General features: G+C 38.9%; 2 protein-coding genes across 3 annotated transcripts in view; one reads left to right on the top strand and one right to left on the bottom strand.

The window, feature by feature from the left end:
* Window positions 1-13652, bottom strand: part of TTC13 (tetratricopeptide repeat domain 13) — a 40045-nt gene extending 26393 nt beyond the window's left edge. Inside the window, exons 1-6 of the mRNA XM_033054427.1 lie at window positions 13214-13652; window positions 9451-9545; window positions 6760-6835; window positions 3894-3964; window positions 1605-1670; window positions 24-116 (exon numbers count right to left, since the gene is read on the bottom strand). Of these exons, the coding sequence (XP_032910318.1) occupies window positions 24-116; window positions 1605-1670; window positions 3894-3964; window positions 6760-6835; window positions 9451-9545; window positions 13214-13652 (840 nt within the window). The remainder of the gene's footprint in view (window positions 1-23; window positions 117-1604; window positions 1671-3893; window positions 3965-6759; window positions 6836-9450; window positions 9546-13213) is intronic.
* The window catches only part of ARV1 (ARV1 homolog, fatty acid homeostasis modulator), a 32478-nt gene continuing 18182 nt past the window's right edge, over window positions 13573-27868 (top strand). For both annotated transcript variants that reach the window (XM_033054118.2, XM_033054116.2), the window contains exons 1-5: window positions 13573-13749; window positions 22815-22934; window positions 24597-24750; window positions 25919-26143; window positions 27375-27584. In XM_033054118.2, the coding sequence (XP_032910009.1) occupies window positions 13651-13749; window positions 22815-22934; window positions 24597-24750; window positions 25919-26143; window positions 27375-27481 (705 nt within the window). In that variant the 5' untranslated portion in view covers window positions 13573-13650 and the 3' untranslated portion in view covers window positions 27482-27584. The remainder of the gene's footprint in view (window positions 13750-22814; window positions 22935-24596; window positions 24751-25918; window positions 26144-27374; window positions 27585-27868) is intronic.

Below are 27868 nucleotides of genomic sequence, written 5' to 3'. Positions count from 1 at the left end.
GAAAAGACACAAAAAATGCTCACTTCTGCTCGCTGTTCAAACACTTCAGGATGATCTGGTTCTAGACTAATCACCCTACTGAGCTCAAACAGAGCAAGTTCAGCATTTTTCATATCCTGAAAAGGAGAAAAATAGACAAGGTGAACCACTGTGCATACTTAGACTAATATACTTTCAAGATGAATTATAACTAGACTGTCTAAGTGTCTGAAAGTGTAACAGTTTATATTAAAAGTCCTTTTAAAAGCACCTTTGCTAAAAACATCAAGATGCATTATTCTGCAAATAGTTGGAAATAAACACCTGTCTGCTGCAAACAAGGAAACTAAACTTTGTTTGCACATATCATCTTGTGTTGTACCTCTAATAATTTATTAATATAACTCTGTGAGTAAATATTCCATTTTTAGCTCCGGAGGTACCTTGCTTGGCAGCAAAGCTGGTTCAAGCTCCCACATAAACTTCAACACACAGGCACACTTACACCTACCAGTGTTGTCATCAGCACTGTCTGCAATTTAAGCCAAGTAGTACTGATAAATGGGGTGATGCCAACAGCATCCTGCCTATCTAAAATTTTAAATTGTCCTCAATGAATAAATTACTTAATTAATAGGATGGAAGTAGTTACTCATTTAGGAAAAAAATGAAAGTCATTATATAGCAAGTTCTGTATTAGATTTCATTGATCTTTTTCTTCCATCTCAAAGCAATTAATATAATTTTTGTGTCTTGAAGGTGTCACTCAAAAACTTTTATGAAGTGAAGCTGTATCAAAACCTAGCTAAACTGAGAAAACAAATTCATGCTGAAGTTAAAAACAAGCAAATATGAGGCACTTCAAGCTCTTATCAGCACCCCTAGATAATTAAATATTCTGTACAAAGAAAGTTTTCAAGGAGTTCTTCAATTATTCATTCTTCTAGAAATGTAGCAACCATTCAATTATGATTCAACCGGGCACAAAGTCCTACAAGAACCATAGTCTACTTATAAATTTCTTCCTGCTCAAGAAATTATTTGAGCAGTAAGTATTACACGAAGTATTTCACTTTGAATTTTTTTTAAATTAAAGTGGTATACTTATTAAGAGGCATGAGCAATCAAGTCAGTGTGAAATCTACTGTATTGGAAGAGCTGACAATGTTCCCAAGCTGCAATAAAAGACTTTTTCATTTCCAAATACAGCTTAGATGTGGAGATGAATTCAGTGGGACTTCATAAATCTGTCTCTCAGAGGCAGGACACTGCCTGTTATCTTATTAGGCAACTCTTTCTAGAAGCTGTGGCTCACAGCTTTATTATCTACCACTCATAACAGTGCTTTTTCTTCTCCTTTGCCACATTTATGTCGTGCCACTTTACTTCCACAGTCTCACATACCCAAACATACCCATGGCTTGAGCAGTACGATCTGCTAGATCCCCCCAGGTCACACAGCGCACTGACCAAGGGACAGACTCCTCATGGAAGTAGGACAGCACAAAGACTTTGGGTTGTACTGAACACATTCTAAGCAGTCGAGTCATTCCTGTTAAAGGCTTGCTTATAGTTCAGATTCAAATAATTCAGATGGGTATTAATTTTAAAAATTATCTACTCACATGTAGTCCTTTTTTTCCGTATGCTATCCCTCGTCCATAAATTGCACTAACCAGCTCTGGTTCTTCCTGTTAGACAAATAAAATATTAATTTGTGGTGTGGATTTTTTGATCTCTTCAATATATATTTAATTTTATCTGATCTAAAGTAGTAAGCAATGAACAATCACAGCTGCCAGGCAAATTTATTGTATTACCATCCATACTTTCATATGCTCACAACTTCCAATTCAATTTAATGGAATTGTTCTGGAGTATTTGTCTGGTAAAAAGTCAAACGGAGTGCAGTTACAGTGCCAGTGACCACCTACCAGAAGCTATTACACAGTGTACATTAGAATAGATTAAAATACACAGTATTCATTAGAATACTCTGTTACCCAATCTTCATTAGTTGTAACATTACTGGTAATTATGTAACTCTTTCTTGTGTAAATCTGTCTCCTGTCACTGAACTGATAAGAAACACACAATTTGGCCACTCAAAGCTTATTTAATATGCAACTTAAATTTGAGATTAAAAATTTGGAAGCAAGATATTGTGACATCCTCATGAAATTTATATTCAGACAGCAACTAAAACCAGAAGTATTCTACCAAAAATAGTTCTGCAGAATTTAAACCAACTCCTTGAGCTAGATTTAATTTTGTGACTTTCCTACTTGGGCACTTAGGGAGGTTGCACCCTACGTAGTAAATCTACTTCTTGTTTGATGTAATTTACTCCAACCACAGTTTCCCATACAAATTTCAATGACTGTTTTGTCAACACTACAATGCCTATGCAGTTTCCCTGAAAACCAGGAATCAGGCAATCGTCACACCTGCAAGGAACACAGCTGTACTACAAAAGTTTGTAGCACAGGCCTGGTCTTATTTAATTGGGACATCTGCCAAGAAACAAACTGTTTCCCAAGAAACAAACTCTGCCCTGGACAAAACATGTGGCATATCAATGCTGGCAGCTTGCCAGACTTGAGCTGATTCCAAGTTTACACTTGGCAACACCAACAGTAGGTAACTTCCTACTTTCAATACCATGGCTAAGCAAGGTGATTTTATTCAGTTAAATGTTTTAATGCTCACTTATATGTATTTAAAATTGCCTTGTGGAAAACAGAGTGAAGAATCATCTATACAGCCTTTCAGGCATACCATAAGCATGATATTAAAGCATACTTTAAACTGAGATGTGGGCATTGCAGAAGTACTCTATTACATAAACACTTCTCCCAGTATCTTTCTACAGTTGGTGTATCTTGCTTATCTTCACTTGTATTAAGTTTCCTTCTGAATAAAGACAGGAAACAATACGTAAATCCAGTGGTTTTGGAAGCAGGATTTCTCGTTAGGGTAAAAAAAATCTTCACATTAAAACAAATTAAAGACAGATATCACTAAACACTGATATGAACCAAATAAAAATAAAAGCACACAAAATCCCAAAAGTTCTTGTCCTCAGATAAATTCCCTCGAATAATTCCATTAAATTGCCACACTTGGACTCAACTTAAGAACAAGCCATATGACACTTAGGAAAAAATACATGCTATTATTTGCAGTATTGCTTTCAGTTTGCATTCATGTACTTCATCAGTTTAAATGAAAAAGTATGTCCATGCTTCTGGGTATTTCAGGTTTTTAGCCATAAAAATGCAGTATTTTGAAATCATCTTTAGTTATAAATTGTTGGGGCTGGTTTTGTTTTAAATATGACTACCTCCTACTTAACGGTAGAAGATTCTGAATTCTTTATTTTGGTCAGGAAAAACACCCTCAATATAAGTATTAGTCATGTTTAATTTTTATATTAAAGTCATCAAATTCTAACCACTAAAAAAGGATAAAGCCAGCATACAAAATAATTTATCATTGTGAAAGCAATGTGTTACTTGCCACTAGCAATAAATTATCTCTGTCACAGCTTTTTTTCTCATGTTACTGGCAACATGCTGTCACCCAAAAAAGTCTACTTTAAAATATCTCAGCCTACACAATAAGCAGACTATCTAAGGAACTTCAGCTCTGCAGAGGTCAGGTTTCACGTGCTTTTTTTGGTCAAAGTGCCATAAAAACTTTATGCCTACAGATGGGAAAAATACTCACCAAATAACCAAGATACTGATCACCCAGTTCTAAGAGTATGCTTACGTTTGGATGGAAAAGAAAATGAACAAACAGTAGAATAATTACTCTCATTTAAAAATCCTTAATTTTTGTTTTATAAAAAGCTGTACGTGGTAACAGATATTTTCATTAAGATATTTTTGGGGTTGAAGCAGAAAACTCACCTGCAGCATTGTTGAAAAATGTCGTATAGCTTCATCATACAAGCCGTTGCCAATCAACACGTAAGCAATTGCTAACAAAACATTAAAAATGTAAATAAACCAGGAAGAAATTCTGACTTTTTAAAATATTAAATACTACCAAATTGTAAAGTGTTTAAATTCCTACATTGCAGTGAAGATTAAAATAGTCAGAGGATTCCTAAATGGTCACTGAAATGACACGACTTCCCTCAGCCATAGCATCCATTAATTCTTAATTCATGCTGTGCTCTTCAGAGCGGTTTTGGGGATTTGTGATTTGCTTGTGGGGTTTTTCTCTCCTTTTTTTCAAGTTGTTCAGGAAAGGGTCCATGTTTACTTCTAAAATACTTAGGATCAGAAAAGGTACTATGATTCCAACACAATAGCCCTGGATGCTTTCTCAATTAAAAGTGCCACCTAGCTACCACTAACTTTTTTTGACAATTTGATTAGGGAACATCTACTTGTTTGTACACATATTGCTAAACTTTATTAGTTCACAATAAGGTTTTCCTTCCTTTGAATTACCTAGAAATATTACAACTAAACTGATTTCATTATTTATAAAATTGAAACTGAAAAACAACTGAGTCTTTATCTATGTTATAATTAAGAAAAGCTTTCAAGTTCTTGCTCATCCCCCATTTTTAAGTAGAGGCCAAATATTTGAAAAAGAAACAGACCATCAGAAATATATTCCTGTAATCTCCATAAGATATAAAAATACAGTCAAATCACAAGACTGGAAAGCTGTAGTTGTGCTTGCATGACTGAAGTTCAGTTCTGACAGCTGAATACCCCAAGATTGTTTCATTTTGCACATTTTAATTTCTCATAATTCTTAACTCTGAACTAAGGTCTGTCTACACTGCCAAGAAAACCCAGTATCTTGAAGACCACAGCTATAAAAGTTAGAGAGAGCTTTTCCCCAGGCAGTTTGCTCAAACAGTTGGCAGCAGAACTACAAGCAGGATTTCACCTTTCCCTTACAATGAATTTAGCAGTCATCCAAACAGATCGGAAGAGGCACCTCTTAGCTTAATTATTTATTCAAACAGGAGAAGAGACAAATAAGTCAGTTAAAGCAAAGGCTTTTTTAAGGACACAGACACTTATCTTTCAGGCAGGCAGAGCCACACTGTTTTGGCAGTGTTGCTAAGCACAGTTCATTTAAAAAAGGAAAACAGTTAAATGAAAGAGAAATGAGAATCCAGAGCTTGTTTCATACTCAGAGCACTTCTGTTATGAAGAAGGAAATATTTGTGTGCAATATAAGCTTTCTCCTCGATACATGAAAAGCTTCATTTGGCACAAATACATAATATTGCCAAAAAAGGGAAAAAATGGGCAGGGTGAAAGACAGGATGAAGAGCTCTTGAATTTTCTTCATTTCATTCTTTTTCAAGACTATAGAGTTACTAGTGTCATCTTTAGGGTTCCAATCCCAGAACACAGCAAAGCTGGCATGTAAAATAAAGTCAACTGAACCATTCCACTGTTAAGAAAAAATGTGGAGGATGCAAGATAATCAAGACTTATATTGTCACTCAGTTGTCTTGCTGATAAGGACTGTATTTAGTTTATACAAGACACTGGGCAAAATGCCAAACTGAACTGTGAACTGTCTGTAAAACTATGGCAAGTAGCTGACAGCTAGTAGCTGATATAGTATCAGTTTATTTTAAAACAGTATCTTTTTGATTTTTTAATCTTTAATATGACAAAAAATACAAGCACTTCATTATGAAAAAATCTAATGGCTAACAATGGCCCATTAGCTAAAGTATTTCAGTCCTAACATTCCTGCAGAACGCCTCATATATTCTGTGCTACTTTTCCTCAGAACAGTTAAAAGCAGCATGCATAAACATGAAGGACCAAACCAGACTCCTCACACCACAACACCATTGGACTAAAGTGAGTAGATAGGTGCCAGCCTACATACCAAACACAAGGGTAGAAACCTTCCAGCATAGTCTTCCAAGTCTACAGAACAGATACTAGAAGTATCAGATATTTTCATCTGAATAGAAGTTTGCTATTCTTCACAGGATTCTGTGAACATAGCTAGATAGTCTATGAATATGAAAAAAGATTAAGCTGCCAAATTTTCCTAAATAAATCCATGAAGATAGAAACGATGTAAAAAAATCCCCTTCTTTATTGTTTTAAGTTCATTAGAGGGGAATAAAATCTCCCTTTGCTCGTATATAAAAAATGCTCTGCTGCCTTCCTTGACACACATCATCAACAATCTCTTTGCTGCCTCATAATATGGCTGCATTTGAAGAAGCAGTGCAACTCCATTTTTGAGAAAAGTATTTCCTGTTCATTTATTTGAAAGATCCCCATTTTTTTGTGCTGAGTGTGCTTTGAGAAAACTCCAAGTAGCAGCCTAGGACATAACTCAGAAAGTCTTCCTGCTGCATATAAATTTTGATCGGAGGAGTGTGGATATGGGAAACAGACCCAAGATTTATGCTTCAGAGAAAGCATATTGCGTTGGTAAAATTTTCTGGATGTTTGAACAGTTTTAGTCATCAGTAGTCACAGAAAAATGGAAACAGGAAGTAGCTGAGCTTGTTAAAAAGGACTTAATCAGAATTATTTTTTAATATCTGCTTAAGCACACATGGTGAAGAATTCTAATGAAGAAAGCAGGAAAGATTTTTAACAAGAGAGATAAGTATTTGCTTAATATGATCAGAGAAAACTTGCTGTATTTCCAGACTTATTAAAATCAAATTGAAGTTAATTCATCACTTCAATCATCAATTTTCAAAACATTTAGTGCTAATAATCAGCATAGCACTGACCTGCACAAACCTTATATAAAACAACTTACCCAATTCTTCATTTGTGTTGTCATTATCAGTAGCAAATGGAAATCGTTTTTGCTCTGCAAGCAACTTTGCTTGACTCTGTAAAACATCACATTTTTAAGTGCTCAGCAAACAACACAGAATTTAACAGAAAATCCATGTCTTAAATCCTTAAGAGAATGCCTTAAAACACAAAGTTAAAACTAAGGTGATTTCACTAAGGAACTGAAATCAAGTTCATTCCTAATTTTCCACAGAGAGAAAAGCTTCTCTTCAGTCAGATGCTGCTTTTTTCTCCACTAACATTAGAGTAACATTGTCAGCATGTTTCTGTATTGTATTTATTTAAGGTGAAGTTTTTAGGCCTTTTTAAGGCACCTTACTTCATATGAAGGTTTATACTGTTTACCCTACAATTATTCTTTGTCTTCTGCAAAGGAAGACTACTGCAGAAGAGTAAAACACTGAAAATAAACACTGAAAAGAATATCACCCCATCAGTATAAAAAAGTTTAACTCCATAATGCCTTCCTAAAGAGCTTGTCCTTTCTAAAATGACATTCTATCAGTTCCACATTTTGTTCAAATTGTATCCTTATCTAGGATGTCTGTTCCCTAAATAACGCACCTATAGAAACCAATACTGTCAAAGACAAGCCCCTCGGAAATGTAGAAATACTCAGCTCTTTTTATTTCCACAAATACTTTTCATAGCCAAGTGTAAGCCTAGCAGAGTAGTTTATGTTAAATGAATATTTTGTATTTTTCTAAATTAATAGGTCTTTCAAAGTGTTTTAGGAAACAAGGGGCAAAAATAACATCTCTCTCCATTCAGTTCTTTCAATTCAACTAAACACTTCATTTCCACTAGTGTCCTCCTTTAAGGTTGTTTTGCCTGTTCCATCAAAAGTAGTCACATTACTTGTGTCTATGACACAGACATTTCATTTATCTACAAAGTGCAAAAGTTAAATGGCCAATTCCCATTGCAGTTTTTGCCCTGATGGTCTAATGATGAGGAGAACATTTCGTCTGCTCTAAGAACTTGAGTATTTTGGAAAGCACAAATGATTAACAAATGGATTTTACAAACTTTTGTTTCTGCAATTAAAGGTGATGTATGAGCTCTACATTACAGCATAACACTGAAAATTGTTATTCCACCTATATCTGCACCTCTAATGGAGTGTGGCAGTTATTTCCCTTATAGAGAAAAGCCATTAAAAACACAGCACAAAATGAGGCGGGTTCAACAGATATAACAATAAGAAAACTAAATCTACATTGCAATCCATATGCATCTATAAACACATTATTTTTCTACCACCAATGACCTTCGTGTAGTAGTCAGAAAATGACCTTTAACACTTAACTCTGAAAAACACTATTCTTCTATAATTATCTTAATATTAGGAAAAGCACCACAACATTTTTACTGAAGGAAAACCTCTTCCTTGGTGCATTTACAAAAACAGATCTACACACCTTTGTCTGCAGACAAAGATAAGATACAGCAAGATTTCACACTGGTATGAGAAAATGAGCCACAAGCAGAAGAATCTCGCAATACATTAAAATAATTTCTTATGGTTTACTGAGCTGCATGTGACAGCAAGAGAAGAACCACTACCTCATCTGTTTTGTCATTACAGAGTAACAGAACCGTTGGGGTGGCAGAGAAAGTGGTTTCACACTTCCTCAACGAATTCTGAATTCAGGTACAGGTTAAACATCCTGCAAGTCTACACACAAAAAAATTCCACTCTCTTCAAGAAACAGCAGAATTTTTTCATCATAGCACCATTCCCAACAAGTTTAATTCTTGCTCTCTTTAAAACAACCATTTTGGGTTTTTTTAACAGGTAAATTTCTTCCCAACAAGTATACATTTCACTGTGGTAGAAAGAATTGCTGGTACTGTTGGACTAGACTAGAAAGATCTTCTGATCAATATATTATGAAGTCTACACAGAATATTCAAGTTTAATAACTGGCTTAGTGGATTTGCACTATAGTAGTTTTAATTCCAAGTGCCACCTTTGGAGAAGTTGATTCCGCTTATAATATTGCTTATACACTCCCTCATGGTCAAAAATTTCTAACAATTTGCCAAAGGTACCTTGTAAATTCACATGGAAATCATTTGAAGATTTTCAACACTGGATTGAAGATTACTTTACTGGATTGAAGATATAACATCAAACCCATATTCTCAAAAGGTTAAGAGTAGTAGGTTAAGTGTTGTAAGAAAATCCAATTCCCAAAATAATCCTCTTGAGGTGCCTCTACCAAAAAACCTCTTCTTTTGTTAGAATATTCTTCACATGCCAGGTCAGTATCACATTTAGTGAAATATGGCCTGAAGCCTGTAACTCTCATCTTTGCACAATGGTACTTCTGTAGAGAATAGAAGTCATTACTAATACTTTTACACGTTTTGTGATAAACCTCAGGAAGTTAATCTGCGTAGAAACTAATGCATCTCCCCTTTTTCAGGCATAGCCCCTCACAGTAATTACTACAAAGTAAGACTTCTATGAGCAACTTGAGTTTATTCATACTGAAGCCTTTTGGGCAGCTATGCCTACTGATTAATAGATTCTATTTGCATTCATTTCCCTGAACTTCATTCTAACTGGTTATGCAGTTGAAGTGTTCTGTGAGTTCAACAATGTATTAAAATTATCTTGTACATTATATTCTTGATAACATACCAGAATTTTTTCTGTATTCAGGGAAAGCATAGATTCACAAGACGATGATCCTCCTATGTCACAATCTGACTCATGGAAGTGCAAAAATGATGAATCTGGGAGAAAAGAGAGAAAATACCTTGAGGAACTCAGAGTTACATATATGTTATATTATCACATTTCTTCACGTTTGGCTGAACAGTTTCCCCACTGGGCATCCCACAGGGCAGAAATTTCAAGAAGCACTTTCTCCCAATGCACTACACCTGAACAGTAAGGGAAGCAATAGCTGACATGACAGCTTTTATATAGTTAGTCTTATCCCTACTTATGCTTTTAGTTAAAAATAGATTAATAAAAAGAGGTGCTAAAAACATGGGGCAGAGGTAAAAAAGAAGGAAGCTGGAAGCAAATAACAAGAGCTTGGGGTAGGTACATCCCCTTTCAGCATTATGATTCTATTCTCTCACCCAAAAGATAACAGATAAAATTATCATTCCAATCCTAGAGAGGAAAATAAATGGAATAGACCACAAAGAGGTAAGGAAAAAGCCACAGGAAACAGAGGCATAAAGACTGTAAAAAGCAGCCAGAAGAATGAACTGTAATTGACTGAACATATACAAAGGTAAGCTACTAAAAATGTCATTACAAAAAGTGTAATTTCTTTAAAAAGTCAAACACAGCTTTTGGCATAGCAAAGAAAAAGTTTAAGATATCAAACAAATGAAGAAGCAACATTAATAATAAACAACAGCTCCTCAGATTGATAGACTACAAAAGCTACTTCTTCCCCATCATTATGCTTTTAATTGCTATTCCAATAGAATTGTTGACTTTTGAAGCTTTGGATCCTACAGCTTCTATCATCTTTAAATATTTCAAGAGTAAACAAGAAAATCCAAATACACAGTACTGTCTCCTTGAATCCATGGCACAAATACCAAATTCTATCATCTCCCTTGATGTATGTAAATCTAAGCTTGATGATAAATTTGAAAGGCTGGGGGGCAGGGTGTGCTCTTATATTTTGACTTAAGGATTGCAGTTAGTTAATTCCCTATCTCTCACAGGCACAGAGCTAAAAGAAAAAAAAAAAAAAAAGAAACAGTCTTCCAGTAAAGAGAAGTCAAAGCAGTATCTAAAATATTTTCTGTAAATAGGAACTTGGATCTACGTTGAGCCATAAATGATAACCAGTGAGAGATTTTATAACAAAAGCAAGGGTGGTAAAAAGCACAAGGTTCAAAGTTTAAAGTCAGTCCTGTGAGAAGAGTGGCAAACCACTCAGATTCCAAAAAGAGTGCTGCCAGCACAAGGTTTCATCACTGCCCTTTGTTCTTCACATTGGCCAAACACTCCTGTGCTATGCCAGTGTTATTAACACATCACTTTTCCTGTTGGTGCTTGCGCTTCAGTAACTTAAGAGTTTTGGCTGCAGACTCACTGAGAAACTTTCGCTTCAAACATCAAAACAAAGATGTGCAGGCATGGCCTACCTCTGGAAAAATTTTCTTCACAACAGCAAGAATTTAGTGAAGGAATTTTTTGTAAGGTGGTAGGGAATAAGACAGCCAAGCCACAAGCTTGATACAAGCTACAGCAGGAAAAGGTCCCCTCAAATCTTGCAGTTCTTGGGGCAACATGCTGCTTTACTCATAGAGAAAAATGTATCTTTGTCTGCAAGTCAGACACAATGAAACTGAAACACATTAACAGCTTCATGAAAAACTAGAAAAAACAGAGAAAGTACTTTGGACCTCGTAATAGGCTACAGGGAAAACTATTTGAGACCAAAAAAATCTCAGTTTCTGTGCAAGTTGTACTGAAACAAAGATCAAGAGCGGAAGGAAATTTTTCAATTGGCAATTCATTTAGTCCTAACACTTCAACAGCAAGGAGTGAATTGGTACACAGTTATTTGAAGGTAAGTACGTTGTTCTATAACTAAGGGCTATCTTGTGATCAGTGCATGCAAAATACTTGAGAAACCTGATGATTCAAGCAGAATACTTTGTCCCAATCCCAGTTACACCGGCTTCTTTAAAACAACATCCACTGTTAAATCAAAATCTAATCTTCCAAATCCACCTCTGAAGGAGTATCTTTAGTCAATCATTCATGTCAGGTCTAGTAACAGATGTAATCAAGTGCTTTGCCATTTATTAACTTGTAAGGTATACAGATTTTTATCTCAACACTGGGTGAAAGTCTTCTTGTTTTATGCTTAAGCTTGAATAATTCGTAGCAACGGTTACATGAGATAACTTTCATGATCTGATTTCATGTTTACATACTGTGGCGCTCAGCCACTGTAGCCACACACACAAAGGTGATAAAAATCAAAGAACTTTATAACTTGAAGACAAAAGGACACAGAAGAGGGAGGAGAGAAAGCAAAAACACAGGTGCAGGAAACTCGTAACAAGTTATTTCCCCAAAGTCTATTATTCAAGTGGATTATACTAGTTTTATATTAGTTGTTAGGGACCACTAGAATTGTTGATATGAGCACAGGCTTTATGGAATACAGTGCAGAAAAAAATCACAAAATTATGCTGACAGCTAAGATGTCATGACACATCACTGGTTATTCTCTTACACATAATTTAGTATCGCATTCCAAGCAACTGATAAACCTTTTTTTTCATCTGTATTAAGTGCACATTGTGATTCAGATTGGCATTTTTGTGTGGTCCATTCACACCATGCTCAAGATCAACAATCGCAACACATTAAGCCACATGATCCAGATAACAGAAGACATTCAAGCACACAAAAATGGTTCTAACTATGCCTGTACTACAAGACACCAATTAACCCGAAAAATAGCAGATCTGCTACCCAAACTTGACACTCATAAAGAGAAGCATTCCAGTTCACCAGTAAAATACATATATAACTGTAGCTGAAATCAATCAAGTCACATCTCACTCACTGAAGCACGGAACTGATATGACTGGAAGAGACCTATGGAGATAATCCAGTCCAACCCTCCTGCAGGGTCACCTTGAGCAGGCGACACAGGAACACATACAGGTGGGTTTTGAATGTCTCCAGACAGGGAAAATTCACAAGCTCCCTGGGCAGCCTATTCTAAGTGCTCTGCTACCCTCATACAAAGTAGTTCCTTCTTAAGTTGAAGTGGAACTTGTTGCATTTTAGTTTGTGGCCATTGCTCCTCATTCTGTCTCTGGGCATCACTAAAAAGTTTGGCACCATCCTCTTCACACCTGCCTTTGAGATATTTATATATATACCTTAATGAGATTCCCTCTCAGACTTCTTTTCTCTTGACTGAACATGCCCAGCTCCCACAGTCTCTCTTCGAGAGAGATGTTCCAGACCCCTGGATCCTCTCCAGCAGCTCCTTCTCTCGCACTGAGAAACTCAGCAATACGAGCACGAGGTGCTGGCATACCCCCATACTACTGAGCGCAGGAATTAAAAAGTAGGCAGAGTCCAGCTGCTGGGCCCGGGAGGCGAGTGGGGCAGCAGGGATCCTCCCGTGCGGTACCTAAGGTTTGTCCATGCCAGGGTGAGAGGTGTTCCCCGGCTCGCTGCCTCTGCGGCCCCGCGCCACACAACGGCACGGCGGGCTCGGCGCCGCAGCTCACCCGCCACCTTCCTCGCTATGAGCCAGCCGAGCGGCAGCGGCGTGCTCAGCCGAGGGGCCGCCGGCACCCCGCACCGCCCCGGGCCGCCCTCCCCTCCCCACCGCCGCTCCCTCGGCCCCGCCGCCCCGGGACCGCGGGCGGTCACCGCGGTGACGCCCCCGACTCACCGCACTCGGCCGAGTACTGTTCCGCCCACTCCCCCGCCGGGCCGTGGCGCTGCCGATGCCGCTCCTGCTGGAGCAGGGAGAGCGCCGGGTAGCGCTCGGTGAGGGCGAGCGCGGCCCGGGCCAGCACGGCCAGTACGGCCAGCGGCACCCAAAGACCCCGCGCCAACCCGCCGGCAGGTGCCATCTTCACAGGGCGCACGCGCGCCGCCTCGGCGGGGAACACGGGGTGCCCCCACCGCCCGTACCGCGGGGCCGCCGCCGCACAGCCGCCTGGGATATGGAGTTCTCCACCGGCGCACTCGGGCAGGTAGCACCAGCAGAAAAACCACAGCTCCCGGGATGCACCGCGGGGCGGTGTCGCTCGGCTGCGCTCCCGAACGCGGAAACGAGGAGGCGGTGTGGAAGCGCTGACAGGGCTGGGCGTGCTCTGCCGCGCCATGGCGGCACTCGGCGCCTACCGCTGCATCGAGTGCAATGGGGAGGCGACGGAGCTGTACCGGGACTACCAGCGTGGGGTGCTCCGTATCTCCATCTGCGTGAGTCGGGTCGGCGGGCAGTGGGTGGGCGAGCCCAGGAATGCAGGTGGGGAGCTCTGACGTCAGCAGGCGGCAGCGGCGGCGCGCGGCACGTGGTGGTGGGCCCGGCGGCACGCGGGTGCCTGAGCCCCCTTGAGGCGCCCCCTGCTGCCGGGCTCGGGCCATGCCCGCGCGTGTGGCCGCTTTCCCTGAATCCAGGCGTCTTACGAGGAAAGCCTGAGAGAGCTCGCCTGTTCAACCTCGAGGAGAGATGACTGAGAGTGGGACTCATCAGTGTTATAAATATCTAAAGGGCCGGTGTCATGAGGATTGAGCCAGGCTCTTCTCCGTGGTCCCAAGCAATGAGACAAGAGGCAGCGGACAAAAACTGATGCACGAGAAGTTCCACCTGGATATGAGGAAGAACTTCTTCACTCGGTCACTGTACGGGTGACCGAGCACTGGAGCAGGTTGTCCTGAGAGCTGTGGAGTCTCCCTCACTGGAGATACTCCAGAACCATCTGGACACAGTCCTGTGCCAGGTGCTCTGGGATGACCCTGCTTGAGCAGGGAGCTTCAACCAGATGAGCCCCTGTGGTCCTTGCCAGCCTGACCCGTTCTGTGATTCTGTAGGTTTTCTGACTGCTCTGCTTCCCAGTGTAATTCCTTCCCATTCCTTGAGTGCACCTGTGTGGTAGAGCTGTCCTGGCTGGCCTGTGTGCTTCTGTACAGGGCACTGCAGTGCGTCTGCTGCTGTGTGTGCTCGGCCTGGCTCTGGCTGAAGGGCAGATCTGAGCGCGGCTCCATGGTCGAACACAGCTCCCATGCCACTGGACCTAAATGCCAGGTCTGAGCGATGGTTATGTAAAGGGATGTGGGGTCCTGGTCGATGGCAAGTTGAACACAAGTCAGCAGTACCCTGACAGCCAGGAGGGCCAGCCCTGTCCTGGGGGACATCAGGCACAGCATCACAGCCAGGCAAGGGAGGGGATTGTCCTGCTCTGCTCTGCACTCACCTTGAGTGCCAGGGGCAGTTTTGGGCAAAACAGCGTAAGAATGATGTAAAGCTATTGGAGAGCATCTAAAGGAAGATTACAAAGCTGATGAAGGATGTGGAGGGGAATCCGTATGAGGAGCAGCTGAGGTCACTTGACGTATCCAGCCTGGAGAAGAGGAGGCAAGGGGAGACCTCATCGAAGTCTACAGCTTCCTCTTGCTTATTAATCTGGTGATGATAAGCAGATCTAAGGCAACCTGGGAGGCAGTAGATGGCACTCATTCCCCTCGGCATTTAACCATTTGTGGACCAAAGCTCTGTTGGAGCTGTGGTACACCACATAGAATCAAAAACTTAAGTCCCATTCACTGTATTCATCACAAATACTAAACTCATATAAAGAGAGTAAAGAACTGAGTAAAAGAAAGTGCAAAGAATCATACATTACTTGCAGTTTGGATTTATGTTCACCTTTCTCCGTGCAGCCCTAGATCTGTACATTTTTCACTGAGTTGTACTAGTCTGTTTCCTCTAGCTATGTTCTGAGTCATCATGGTTCAGTTTCAGTTCTAGTTGCTCTTATGGGGTGCATGTCATAACATCTCAAAACTTTGCTTCCATTTCTGGCCACCCAGGCAGTGCTGAGAGCAGGAGATACATTAACTCATGGTATATAAAGTGGAGATGAGAGCGCTGAAAGATTGCCAAGATAAAAAGATTCTTTCAGTTGAACTGATGTGACTTTGGGTTTATCTGCGTATGGCAGGAAACCCCTACTGTTGTCTCCAGCTACCAAAGCCTCGTGGTTTCTAATAGAGCAATGCTTGGTTTACCTCTTCTTTTTAATCTGCAAGGATAGTTTTATCAATGTACCAACTCTCTGCAGGCATTCTATTCCATGCAGGCAAGGCTGTGCTCATACCAGAGACCTGGAAAAGTGTTCATCATCATGCTGCTGACAACAAAAAAATAGTCAAGTACTCAATGTCATTTGATACCCTTCACAGACTTTCATGAGTAGTGATATGAGTGTGTCAATGTTATGAATCTTGATGATCAAACCTGACAATAATGTTAGCTTAGAAGTCTTCACTTAAAAATATATGAAGATCCCACTTCATTTCTATCAATTGTGTATAAAACTTAGAGGGTAGGTCTCTAAAAACTTAAGAAAAGCTGAAGGTATTTAAGAAAAATTGAACGTCTGAGGTGAGACTCAGGCTGAGAAAATTTTTCATCTGTCTTCATGGAGTGAGAGCATTGAGTATTCAGAGTGAGGCCAATGGGCATCATCTAGATAATTTTTTTTGTTAAAAAGAACTTGTGTTTCATTCCCATTTTCAAGTAGCACCTGGAAATACTGACACCTTAAGGAAAAAAACAGACAACAACCGAACATTTGTTCTAAATGGTAAGTAAAATAGAAGGCCCTGGAAAACTGGGAACAAGCAGAACATTGTCAAGATTATCACTGTCTCATACTGACCTACAGACTTTCCCCAATACTATTTTAAAGTTATCCTTGATACATTAATACATCTGCGTCTAAAAGGTCTCCACCATTCTCAGGATAACCCTGTCATTCAACAGGTTTTGGAAAATTATCTCAAGGTTGAAGAAGCTAAGTTGTCCCCACAGCAACTTCTATCTAACCCTACATTTATTTTAGGATGTGTTTAACCTAACCTGGGTGTGATTTTGAGGTGGAAGATTTAAATTTGAATGCCTAAGCAAAATACCATGATTTTGTATTCTATTATTAATTTGTTGAAGAGAAGAATGAATTTTTTCCAGAGGCAAATATGAAAAACTCCCATTAAGGAACATGTGTTTCCAGCCCACAATATTAAGAGTACAATTTTGGAAATTCAGCCTAATGTTGCTTTAGTTTAGTTCCCGCAGCTTTTGTTACTGCTCTTAATATAATTAAAAGTTTCTTTGAACTCCATATTGTAATTTTAATGTGGGCAAGCATTAAAGACCTCACAAGTGTTATTATCCACCCTGGGAATAAATTTGCAATGGATACTGAAGGAACTGAAGAAACTTTCTTCTATAAAATGTAGAAGTCCAGACAGTACACTTGGATTGGAAAGGTCATGTCTTTTCTTAATAACTCAGCAAGGTAGCTAACTGCCACAAATTCCTGAAGTTCTGTAACTTCTTTTAAAATCTGTTTTGTTTAACTAAGACCATTTTCAGCTGAAGCCTAGCCCAGGCCTCTGGCATTGCACATTCCTTCTTGCTGGAGATTCACATTTGGTGGAGTAGCCATTTTCTCATCCTGCACATACTTTGCTGTGGAAGTAGCATTCCAAGAGACAGATGGACCTCTTCAACATGCTTTTTCTTTGTTGTGATAACTGAGGAGCAACAGGGGAGGGTGAAATGTGTGGACATGTCAGGATTGCCTCTGATGGAGATGATGTTTGGCACTCACTTAGCATCTCATGGGTCTGGGTTTAGTCCTAACCTGTGAATGTCCTGATGTGATCCCTGTTCTGAGCGAGAAGCGATGGTGAAAGCCTTGGTGGCTCCTTCTAGAGAAGGTTTTTGGTAATCATTTTGACACTCTTGAAATTTAATTTATCTGTAAATGATACAGCAAATCTTCACTGTGTGCATTAGAAACCAACTATTAAGAGAAGTCAGAAAAAAAATACTGTTCAAATAACACTGCTGCTGCAGCAATAATGCTGAGCCTGGGAGTGGGAACACATTTGGGTAACCTGAAATAAATTCTGCAAAGTGCAATAAATACAGAAAGAAATTAGCAAACTTCACTTATTCAGAAACAGAAGGAAAACCATGCAAACATTTTTTTTAAATTTGGTTTTCAATTTCATATATGTTGTTATGTTTAAGAATAAAATGTTAAAAATTTTCCAGACCATAACAAAGGAAAATAATTTAGTCATTGCAATATATAGAGTGCAGTCAGGATCCCCCTTGTGTTTTGTAATAAGAAAGGCAAATTGCCTGAGCAGTGCACACTTCATTTAGCTTTTCTGCAATTAAAAAATAATTTAAAAGCTCTTTTATTGCAGCAAGGCACAGAGACCAAGTGCTTTGAATGCAAAGCATTTATGTGGTAGGGTAAGGAATCTGTCAAGAGTACAAAGATCACCCTGGCAAATAACATGTGCTAATTTTACGTAACTCTATTTACAGACCAACTGACTACTGGAAAATGTATTATACAGGAAAAAAATTATAAAACAATATTTTTAATTAGTTTTCTGAAATGGAATGCATCTGGACTGTTTTGTTTTTCAGTCTACTGTGACACTTGGCTACATCCCTAATAAAGAATCCATTCCTGAAAGCAACACAGTTAATGTGTTTTATTATTTAAGGGTGCAATTGGGACAAAGGGCACCATCACAAGAGTCTTTAATTTGCCTATGAGCCTATGCAAATGTACCCACGTTCATATGGAAGCTATGTAAATGTTACAAATTTGCTGTATATGTAGTCCAGCAAAAAATTGTGGCTTAATTTTGCCAAACTCCAAACCCTGGAGAAAGGAACACTACAACGAGACTGTTCTGTTAACACATTTCTAATGCCCAGAGATTTGCAAATGTATTCCTGATGTGGTCTTCATGGTAATTTTAGATCAGGATGTTCTTCAGTGTGTATTTTTACTTTTTCTCGTGTCCTGTGGCTTCCTCGTCAAGAATTCTTTTACTTTCTACGAACCTCATCCCAAAATATTTTTATTTTAAAATAAGTAATGTTTTAATGTTAGAGAGATGACTCCAAAAAGTAATGCTCAGATTATTTAGAAACTTTATCTTCAGAGACAGAAGGTGTGTTCTCAAATATTTGCATACTGTATTGTATTGGGCACACATTTTTGAACACTGTTTGCAAGTTGAGTATCTTTGATGAACAAAGTAAGAATTATGTCTTTTGAGTAGTGTTTTATAAAAGGCTGATAAACATGCAGTTTGAATTAACATATCAGTACTTTTTTTTGGTTTAATACAACTGAGACATTAAAATGTTTTGGATTGCTTAGATCAAAAAGAATCTAATATATGACACTATGAAGAAGATGGTTGTGCTAGCTTTTGAAGGTTTCTTTTTTCTTTAATTTGCCTTTGCTAATTTGTTTTAAATTTTTTAAAGATATTTAAGCAAACTTTAAGTTGTGAAAATGGAAGATTTTTTTTAAACAACAGACAAGCATAGTAAAATCTTCCTAAATATTTCATTAATCAAATAGTTCCTAAAGTAATATCCATTTAAATTTGCTAGAATATTGATATACTTTTAACATCTGGTTTTAGGGAAGTACAGTATCTGTGGGACTCATATCAGTATCAAACACTCGTAGGGTTCCTTAAATTTACCAGATCAGAAAAATGTGTGTAAATAAAATTTATGGTGTGAAGCTTGACTTTTTTCTTCTGCAGCTTAATCTGAAAGTACTTTTTAATCAAAGTAATGTCTATTTTTTCAAGAAAAAATACCATTACTTGTTTCTGATACATATTTAAGGCAGAAAAATTACTAAAAGTGTAGAGAAATCCAGTTTCCTCTTTTCACTGCTTTTGTGATAACTGAGGCATTTCTTTGTCAAAGTCCAAAGAAGATGAGAAAGCTCAGGTATGTTAAAGACGTGCCTTCTTTACTCATGCTGCTCAGGCCACTGACTACAGCTGTGCAGAACAGCACTGGTGAATGAGATGTGAGCACCAGTTCATGCTGAACTGCCTGACTAAAATCCTAAAAGTAAGTGTGCAAGCAAGTCTCCATAGCTGAGTGCTCATACTAACAAACCTTCTCTCAAAGTGTTAGTAGTTATCAGTGTCCACAAAGTTACATCCCTTACTATCTACTGAAACATATGTGTACTTAAACTGCATCAATCCTTGCTTGCACTGGTTTTGCTGAAGTCAGGCTTTACTTACAGGTTTCCTTCTCAGGCATTTAAGGTTGGTGTCAGATTTCATTGTATAGCCGGACAAAATAATGAAATGGCCAGGTTTGGAAAAGTTCTTCCTTGAGTACATATTAGTTCTGTAGTATACTAATGGTATAGCAACCATTATCCAATTAGTCTGTAGCAGTGCACACACAAGTCTTTTGCAGCAAAGGTGGTTTGTAGGTCTCACAAATCCCTGGATGAACTCATGCTGGCTGGATCACTGGCTGGGTTAGCACAGAGGACTTTTCCTTCTTGTAACAGAGACTCAGATAGAAATAAAGGATCTTAGGAATATAAAATATATTAAGAATAGAGCTATCATCCAGCTCTAGAAGACAGAAATACTAAATCTAACATAATTTACACAGCTGCAGAGAAGGTTAGGTATTCGGCCAGAAGGTGTGGGGCAGAAGACACCACTATCTGTGTATTCATTTGTGGCAGTTTCCATCTATATCTGCAGTAAATTTCTGTATTGTTGGTTTTGCCTAGATGCTTGGTCTGATAAATTTTCATTGTCTAAAATTCATGTCAGCTGTCAATGAAAATTTTTCAATACCTCTTAACTACAAATTTTTTGGTCACTGTTTGATTGGGATCCTCTGATTGAAAAATACCATTCTTTACTCAGAAAGATTTTTTGGTCCTGGTCAAAAATGTTCTGTTGCAGGAGAATTTGAGAGCATAATAAAACTGGGTGTATATAGGATACTTTTCATCTAACCTTTATGAAACCCATTGTGTTGAATAATCTTACTCTGTATGGACTGGTCCAGTGCTTGTATGAATAAAACTATTTTAAAAAATTTCACTTTTGTGCAATTGTCTGATGCTACATCAACCCAGAGATCTGACATATGCAAATTACCACCTATAAGAATACCTGTTCTTGATTTCCCAGTAGAAAGAAATGAAGCAAGACACTGCCTCCAATTACAGTAGCAATTTCTTTTTCACTCTATTAAATCTTATAACTGTGGTCTTAATTATGTCCTTTTTCCATCTCATTCGCTTTGTTTTTAGACTTATCAAATTCTCAGTTAATTGAGGGAGTTTTTTAATTGATTACCTCTAGCTTTTACACTGTCATACACAGTGTTGTCTTATTGAAATGATTGGAGTTTTTCCTTAAGCTGGACAAAGAAACACTGATTAGAGGTTGCAGCATTCCCTAGACTCTCTATTCATCCATTTGTTCCAATGTTTTTCTTGACATTGATCTTGGACTTCTGAGGCAATTTGCTGGTGAAGGTCTGCATTCTCAGATTCTACAAGAATAATTCTGAAAATAACAAGGCAGTGTTAACTTTGGACACTGTCCTAGTTTGGGCTGGTTTAATGTTATGCCTAGTAGCTGGTAGAGTGCTGTGTTTTGGATTCAGAACCAGAATAAGGTTGAGAACACACAGATATTTTAGTTATTTCTGTTAGTGCTTGCCCTGAGTTCAGTTTCCCATGCTCTGCCAGCGAGCAGGTGCACAAGGAGCTGGGAGGAAGCACAGCCAGGACAGCTGACCCAAACTGGCCAGAGGGATATTCCATGGCCCATAGAGTTCGTGCCCAGTAAATGAACTGGGGGGAGTTGGCCAGGAGGGGCCGATCACTGCTCAGGGATGGAATGGGCATTGGTCAGTGAGTGGTGAGAAATTGTTTTGTGTAGCTCTTGTTTCTCTTGGGCATTATCTCTCTCTTATTATCTTCAATTTCATTACTATTGTTATTATTATATTTTGCATTATATCAATTATCAAACTATTCGTCACATCACACATGGGTTTTGCCTTCTTCTGAGTCTTCTCGTCCTATTGCAGGGTGAGTGAGCAGCAGTGTGGTACTTAGTTGGTCTTTGTATGGCAGAAAAATGAATCTCTATAAAATTGAAAAACCTTTATGTTCTGTCCTGGGAGTTTGTCTGTAGGTGTGTGTTGTCTGATGCTGCATTTTTTACTGTTCCCAGAATTTCAGAAAGGGGTGTGCCAACATTTATTTTCTGGAAGTGCGCTACCATGCACTCATTACAATGGAAATAGAGAGAAATGCTGTGGCTGTTGTGTTCTCAGCATGGCAGCTAACATGAAGGCCTGGGGGACCAAGATTAGCTGAGGATGGCTTGGAGGAAATAAGTAGCCAGGCTGGAGGATTAGCAGCAGGAGAAAGCTGGCCTGCAGGAGAGCATCCTTCTGCAAGTGCACTTGTTTGAGCTGAAGTGGTGGCTGCTGCTCCTCTGCTGCTCCTCAGCTCTCTTCAGAACCTTCAGGTCTGCTAGATGAGCCTTTTCTGAGATTATTTAACACTCCTGCTCACAGTATAACAGCCTTTTATTAGCCCTAACTCAAATCAAGGAGTGATCAGCAGGTAGATAAGTTAATAAAGCTGGAGGGGATTGATAACAAGCAGTTCCCAGTGGTCTGGGTGAAACAATCTCTCTAGCAGACACAGCAGGAACCAGCAGATGGGTTGGAGAAGTGATGGTCTAGTGTCCTGCCAGTGTTTAGTGGCAACTGACTCTTTGGCTGTAGATCTGTGTGAAAACTACATTATCAGTATTCTGAATGTATTGGTGTTTGCTCAGTGATGGAAAACTGGTTGAAACATCCAGACAATTTAACAGTAGGAAGAACAATGCAACTGCAAAAAACATTTACTGTCTCCTTGAAAGGAAGAAAAAGGTAGGAGGATAAAGCATATCTGAAAATAAGGAAGTGATAGAAGAAATTAATTTTCTTTCTAAAAAATACCCAAAATAACACAAATAAAATACCCAGTAGATGAGTCATGATCATTTAACCTTTAGTATGATGCAGGTGCGTTTCTTGAGTCCTGAGAAAGTAGTTTGTTTTTTTGCACACAAAATGATAACTAAGTCCATTCCTGCATAGTTCATTATCAATCTTCATCTGAAACCTGTAAAAATTAATAATAAATCTTTCTGTTTTATAAGGGAAGTCAGTGTGTGCTGCTGTACCAAGGGAGGAGAAGCAATTTTTCTGGATGGATTAAAATTGTATTGAAAATGAAGATGACATTAGGGAAAGACTAATAATACTAATTGAATTGGTAGTTTGTGTTTATCCAGTTATACTATGATCAGAGGAAAATTTTATAAATTCTTCCCTTTTTTCCCCCTAATTTTTCTTATTTTGTGATTTTCAGAAATCCTGCCAGAAACCTGTGGATAAATACATAGAGTACGATCCTGTTATCATCTTGATTAATGCCGTTTTATGCAAAGCACAAGCATACAGGCACATTCTTTTCAATACAAAGATAAATGTAAGTTGCTGTGTCTCTACCTTGTGACTTTTTTTGTTTAAAATATATGTAGGCTTGCTAAGTTGATTGTAATAATTGTAAAACTTTAAAGACTGTTCATCTCCCGCACTTCCACAGATTTCAGCAAGCTGAACCATGAATAGAACACATGGAATCTCAAACTCCCTGTTTCTCAGACAGCTTCTGTCTACACAGAAGTGATGCTGCACTACCAGCAAATACAAAGTTATCTTACATGTTAAAGAGAAGGAACTGCAAAGAGCTGTTCATGCAGTTTTCTACACCCTCTAATCTGCCTATCACGTTAATTGATGCTAAAAGCATGATGTGCTAAATTCCACTGTAAAAGATCTAATTGCAAATTAATTTCCAAATTAAATTTCTTCTGGAAACAATTCTGTTTGAAATGAGCAATAGGAGTATAACATGCCAAGTTATCAGTACTGTGGCAGTTAAACCTACTGTACTAATTTCTCACAAGTTTTTCCCTGTGTAATTAGCCATGCCCTCAAAGCCAGAGCCAAGAGAGGGTGGCTTTCACTTGAAGTGTTGTTGATGCAGAATTACATAGTTGGGCTGGCCAGGCTGGAGTTTAGAGGTGTAGCTTTCTAGTATTGCATATTTTTACTGTAAGGAGTGATTTCCCAGGAGAGGGAAGCTAATCTAGAGCAAAATCTCTAAGCCTAGGTATGTGCTGTGTTCATGTTGGTACCTCTTAGCCATTCCAGTTCAAGCAGTGTAGATAAATACACTTGCCTCATCTTTCAAGCATAAATCTGTCTAAATATTTTTAATTAATTTGGTGCTTCTGGAGATTGGTAATGATGTTTTCTGTGAGGCTTCTGGAAGGACTGTCTGTGAAAAGTTCATCTATTCAAATAGATTGAATTGGATTTTAAAGTGGCAAAGCCTGTGCATGTATGTACAGTTGGCATAACTTGCCCTCCAATGGAAAAAGTAGAATCCATGCACAGAAATTGTTATGGCTTGTTTAAATCTGTATAAAAGCAGGAGTCACCTCATATATGCACTGGCTTGTAGACTGTATGATGTGGAAACATGCTAACTCTTGGGCCTCACAACATAATTTTTGATGTCACTTCAGAAGATATTTAAAATAGTTTTGTTTGGTTATATTGCTCCCTTTATTTTTGGTGCCTTGCCCTTATATGAACTAAGAAATATTTTGGTATAACTAAACTACCAGTTTCTTCTAATGGAGATTGTCCCAGGGAAAAAGAGAAACAAGGGTACTTAGTCCAGTTTGCTGAATGGAGTAATTGCCCTTCAACTGAAATTTTAGATAATATAATTCTACTAGTGATGGCACAATTTTGATTTTTCATTCCTAGCTGAACAACCTTCCCAATTTAAAATAATATGGATCAGGCCTTAACCACAGTTATATACCTTCTTCTGTACAGAACTCTTCATGCAGTTTTGGACATGTTGTAATTTGACTATCACATTAACAGATGTTAAAAGGATGGTGTGCTAATTAGTGGCTCAACAGAAGTAATTTTGCTTATATTCTAAAGAAAAATAATACAACTACAGAGTTTGTGTAGAGGTGTTGAAATGTACTTTAAATACTGATTTTATACTAATGCTTCATTTATGCTGATTTACTACTACTCCTTTTATTATTCTTTCATTTATCAGATTCATGGGAAGCTCTGTGTATTTTGTTTGCTCTGTGAAGCTTATATCAGGTGGTTGCAACTACAGGATTCAAGCCAAAATACAGATCCTGATGACTTAATCAGATATGCCAAAGAATGGGATTTTTATAGAATGTTTGGCATAGCTTCTTTAGGTAAGATTGGTGGTATGTATTATATACTCTTTAAGCACTGAAGAACTTCAAGCCCATACTGCAAAAATTGATACAGAATGGATGTGATGTCCAACCCAGTATGGTTACACAATTACACAGATCTCTCTAATCTGTCTGCATTTAATGCAAATGCCTATTTTGATCCTAATTACAGGTCAGACTGATACGGTCAGCATTAGATATGAAGAGACTGAAAAATGGCAATATTCAGAAATCTTTGCCTGATATCTATTGGCATAGTTTGAAGATCAGTGTAGAGCCCTGTCTTGTTCCATGTTTCCTGTTGACTTCAAGGTTCATTATTCATTAAGGTGATACAGCCTTACTAAAGTCAACAGTTGGGAAAAGCTGTGTCTGTTTGGGGTTGTTTTTCAAATACACTAAAATACAGACCAGTGTCATCAACAATAAAGAGTAAATACTTCTGTACTCAAAGATTACACTTGAAGGCAGGGGAGCAGTTTTGTTCTATGGTGGTCAAAACATTTTTTCTCATACTTTTTTAGATGATAGTGTTTAAATCAAACTTGCACACTAATATTTGCATTTTTCTTACACATTTATTGTCTAATGTTGTTTGAAGTAGGTTTTTGTAAAGTCAGCAAAAATATTGAACTGATTTTTCAATAGTGACTCATCTATTACAGTTATTGAGGGAGTTTCTTTGACATCTGCATTAATGGCAGCACATCACAGGAGTGGTTTCAAAAAAAGTCTCATAGCTCAATGGTATTTTCACCTTGATGTGTCTTACGCAGGATGAAAAGGGTTTTTCCTTTTGCAAAGAAGACAAGGATTCATTTTGTTTTACAGCCTAACAGACAGTTGAGAAAACTGCTCTCTTGTTGCTAAAAAGTGAAGAGGTTCTTATGTTTAACTTCCTGTGCTCTCTGGAGTCAGAAATCACAAATATGATAATCCTACAGGTAGAATCCAGTGATAGAATTATCCTGAATGTCATGATACTGAATTGGTTTAAGGAATATTTGGCTGTTGAGATGGGGATAGAGAACATCTGTATTTGCCTGTGGCTTTTGAAGTGAACTCAGTTGCATTTGGGACATGTCATTTTAATGAAATTCCTCCAGAACTGGACTTGATTTTTGGCATTTTTTCTCTCTTTCCAACGCCTCTTATTTCCTTTTAGAACAAACTTCTTTTTTCATTGGCATTTTTATTACCTTGTGGTGGATGACACCTGAGATGCTGAAAAGAAAGTCTGACTTCATTTTACTTCTCAAAGCACTGCTGTTGTCCACCTATGGAAAGCTTCTGCTAATTCCAGCTGTTATTTGGGAGCACGACTACACACCTTTGTGCCTTGCATTTATAAAAGTGTTTGTCTTGATATCAAACTCTCAGGCAATTAGAGGTACATTTTTGCTTTTTTCATAACTGCATTATTTGTACAGAATATGTGTGAGACTGCTGATGTTACAGAAGTCATTATTATTGTTGTCTTTTTAATCTATATCAAATATGTGACTGAAGTATCTCTAGCTTAAAACTGTGTTCTTTAAGCTTTAATAAAAAGTGATTGAAACCAAAAAAAAAATTAACAAGAAAGAAAAAAAGTACCTTTTATGTCACCATCATCTCTTTGTTCATATGGTATTATATCCACTGGATCCATCTGTTACAATTTGAGGCAACTCATGGATCATTGAAATATACAGTAATTTCACGAATACAAGCCGCAGCAATTTGACAAAAATTTTGGTGGAAACCCGGAAGTGCGGCTAATAGTCGGGGGCGGCTAATATGTGAATAATTTTCTGACATTTACAACCCCAGACGTGCCAGCCAGGGCGCCGAGCCAAGCACCTGCCAGTAAAAGCCGGCACTCCGTGATTGTTACAGTGTTACTGTGTTGCCCTGGCTCCCTGCAGGCAGCACGGGGGGCGGGGAGAGAGGCGGGAGAGCTCTCTTTCCTCCTCTGCCGCGGCCCGGGGAGGACGTGGGGGGGGCACCGCCATTGCCGCGGCCCGGGGAGGAGGCGGGGTGCTTTGTCCGCGCCCGCCGCCGGCGCCACGGGCGCGGGAAAGCTCCGTCCCCGCCCGCCGCCGCTGCCGTAGGAGCGGGGGAAGCTCCGTCCCTGCCTGCCACTGCGGGGCAGCGCCGACCCGGGGTGACCGAGCCCAGGGGCAGCGGCGGCCGGCCCCGAGCTGCAGCACCGGGCTGGAGCACCTGGCCCCGTCAGCGGCCCCTAGCGGGCCGAGCCTGCACAGCCTTAGCTCAGCCAGTAAACCCCGCCCTCCCGCGGTTCTGTTACTAATTGCACGCGGGTCCTCGCTGCGAACGACAAAGCGGCTTATATTCGTGTGCGGCTTATCTACGGACAAAAACCGAAATATTTGCCAACACCCAGAGATGCGGCTTATACTCAGTGCGGCTTGTATTCGTGAATTTACTGTAAAATAGAATTCTTTTGAGATTCTGAAAAAGTAATATTAAAATTCATTAAAATTTCATATTAATTTTACTGATTTCTTTGGAATGGAGACTTTTTACAATTTTGTGTGATTTCTTATACACACAAATTAATATGAATTCTCACATGATTTCTATAGTACATGATAAATTTGTTCTGTTTTCTTTTGCAGTTACATTGAACTTGAACCGAATACTCCCTTGGTTTGCCATCTTCTTTGGATTAATTTTGGAAAATGGTGTGGTCTGCTTGTTCCAGAAAATGGGATGGGATGTTTGAAATGTCAGCCCAGTGAAGAAATACCAACAACATGATGATAATTTTCTAAGAATGATCTCTGCCAGCAGGCTCCAAAAACACTGTTTTCATAGGGATAAAGAAGGTAATCGATAACAAGAAAATGTTAGAAGTTTGGCTATTTACTGTGCTGAGCCATGAAACTTCAGCCTTGGTTGTTTATTTTCCCATTAAAAATATGAATGTCTCACTAGCCTAACAGTTTTATAAATCTGGCTGGATAGCTGTGGCTGTAAGAAAAAAGGTACACTAAAAAAACCCAGCCCTGCTACCAATCAGTGCATTTTGGCAGAGAGAGGAGGATGAATTGTTCCCTTAAGAGGAAGGGAGTCAGTGGAAAAATGTAAAAGCCAAAATTTATATTTCCGC

The sequence above is a fragment of the Catharus ustulatus genome, chromosome 3, assembly GCF_009819885.2.
Source record: "Catharus ustulatus isolate bCatUst1 chromosome 3, bCatUst1.pri.v2, whole genome shotgun sequence".
In the NCBI taxonomy this organism is placed as follows: Eukaryota; Metazoa; Chordata; class Aves; order Passeriformes; family Turdidae; genus Catharus; species Catharus ustulatus.
The sequence above is the reverse complement of the archived record's forward strand: the minus strand, read 5'-3'. Positions and strand labels throughout refer to the sequence as shown.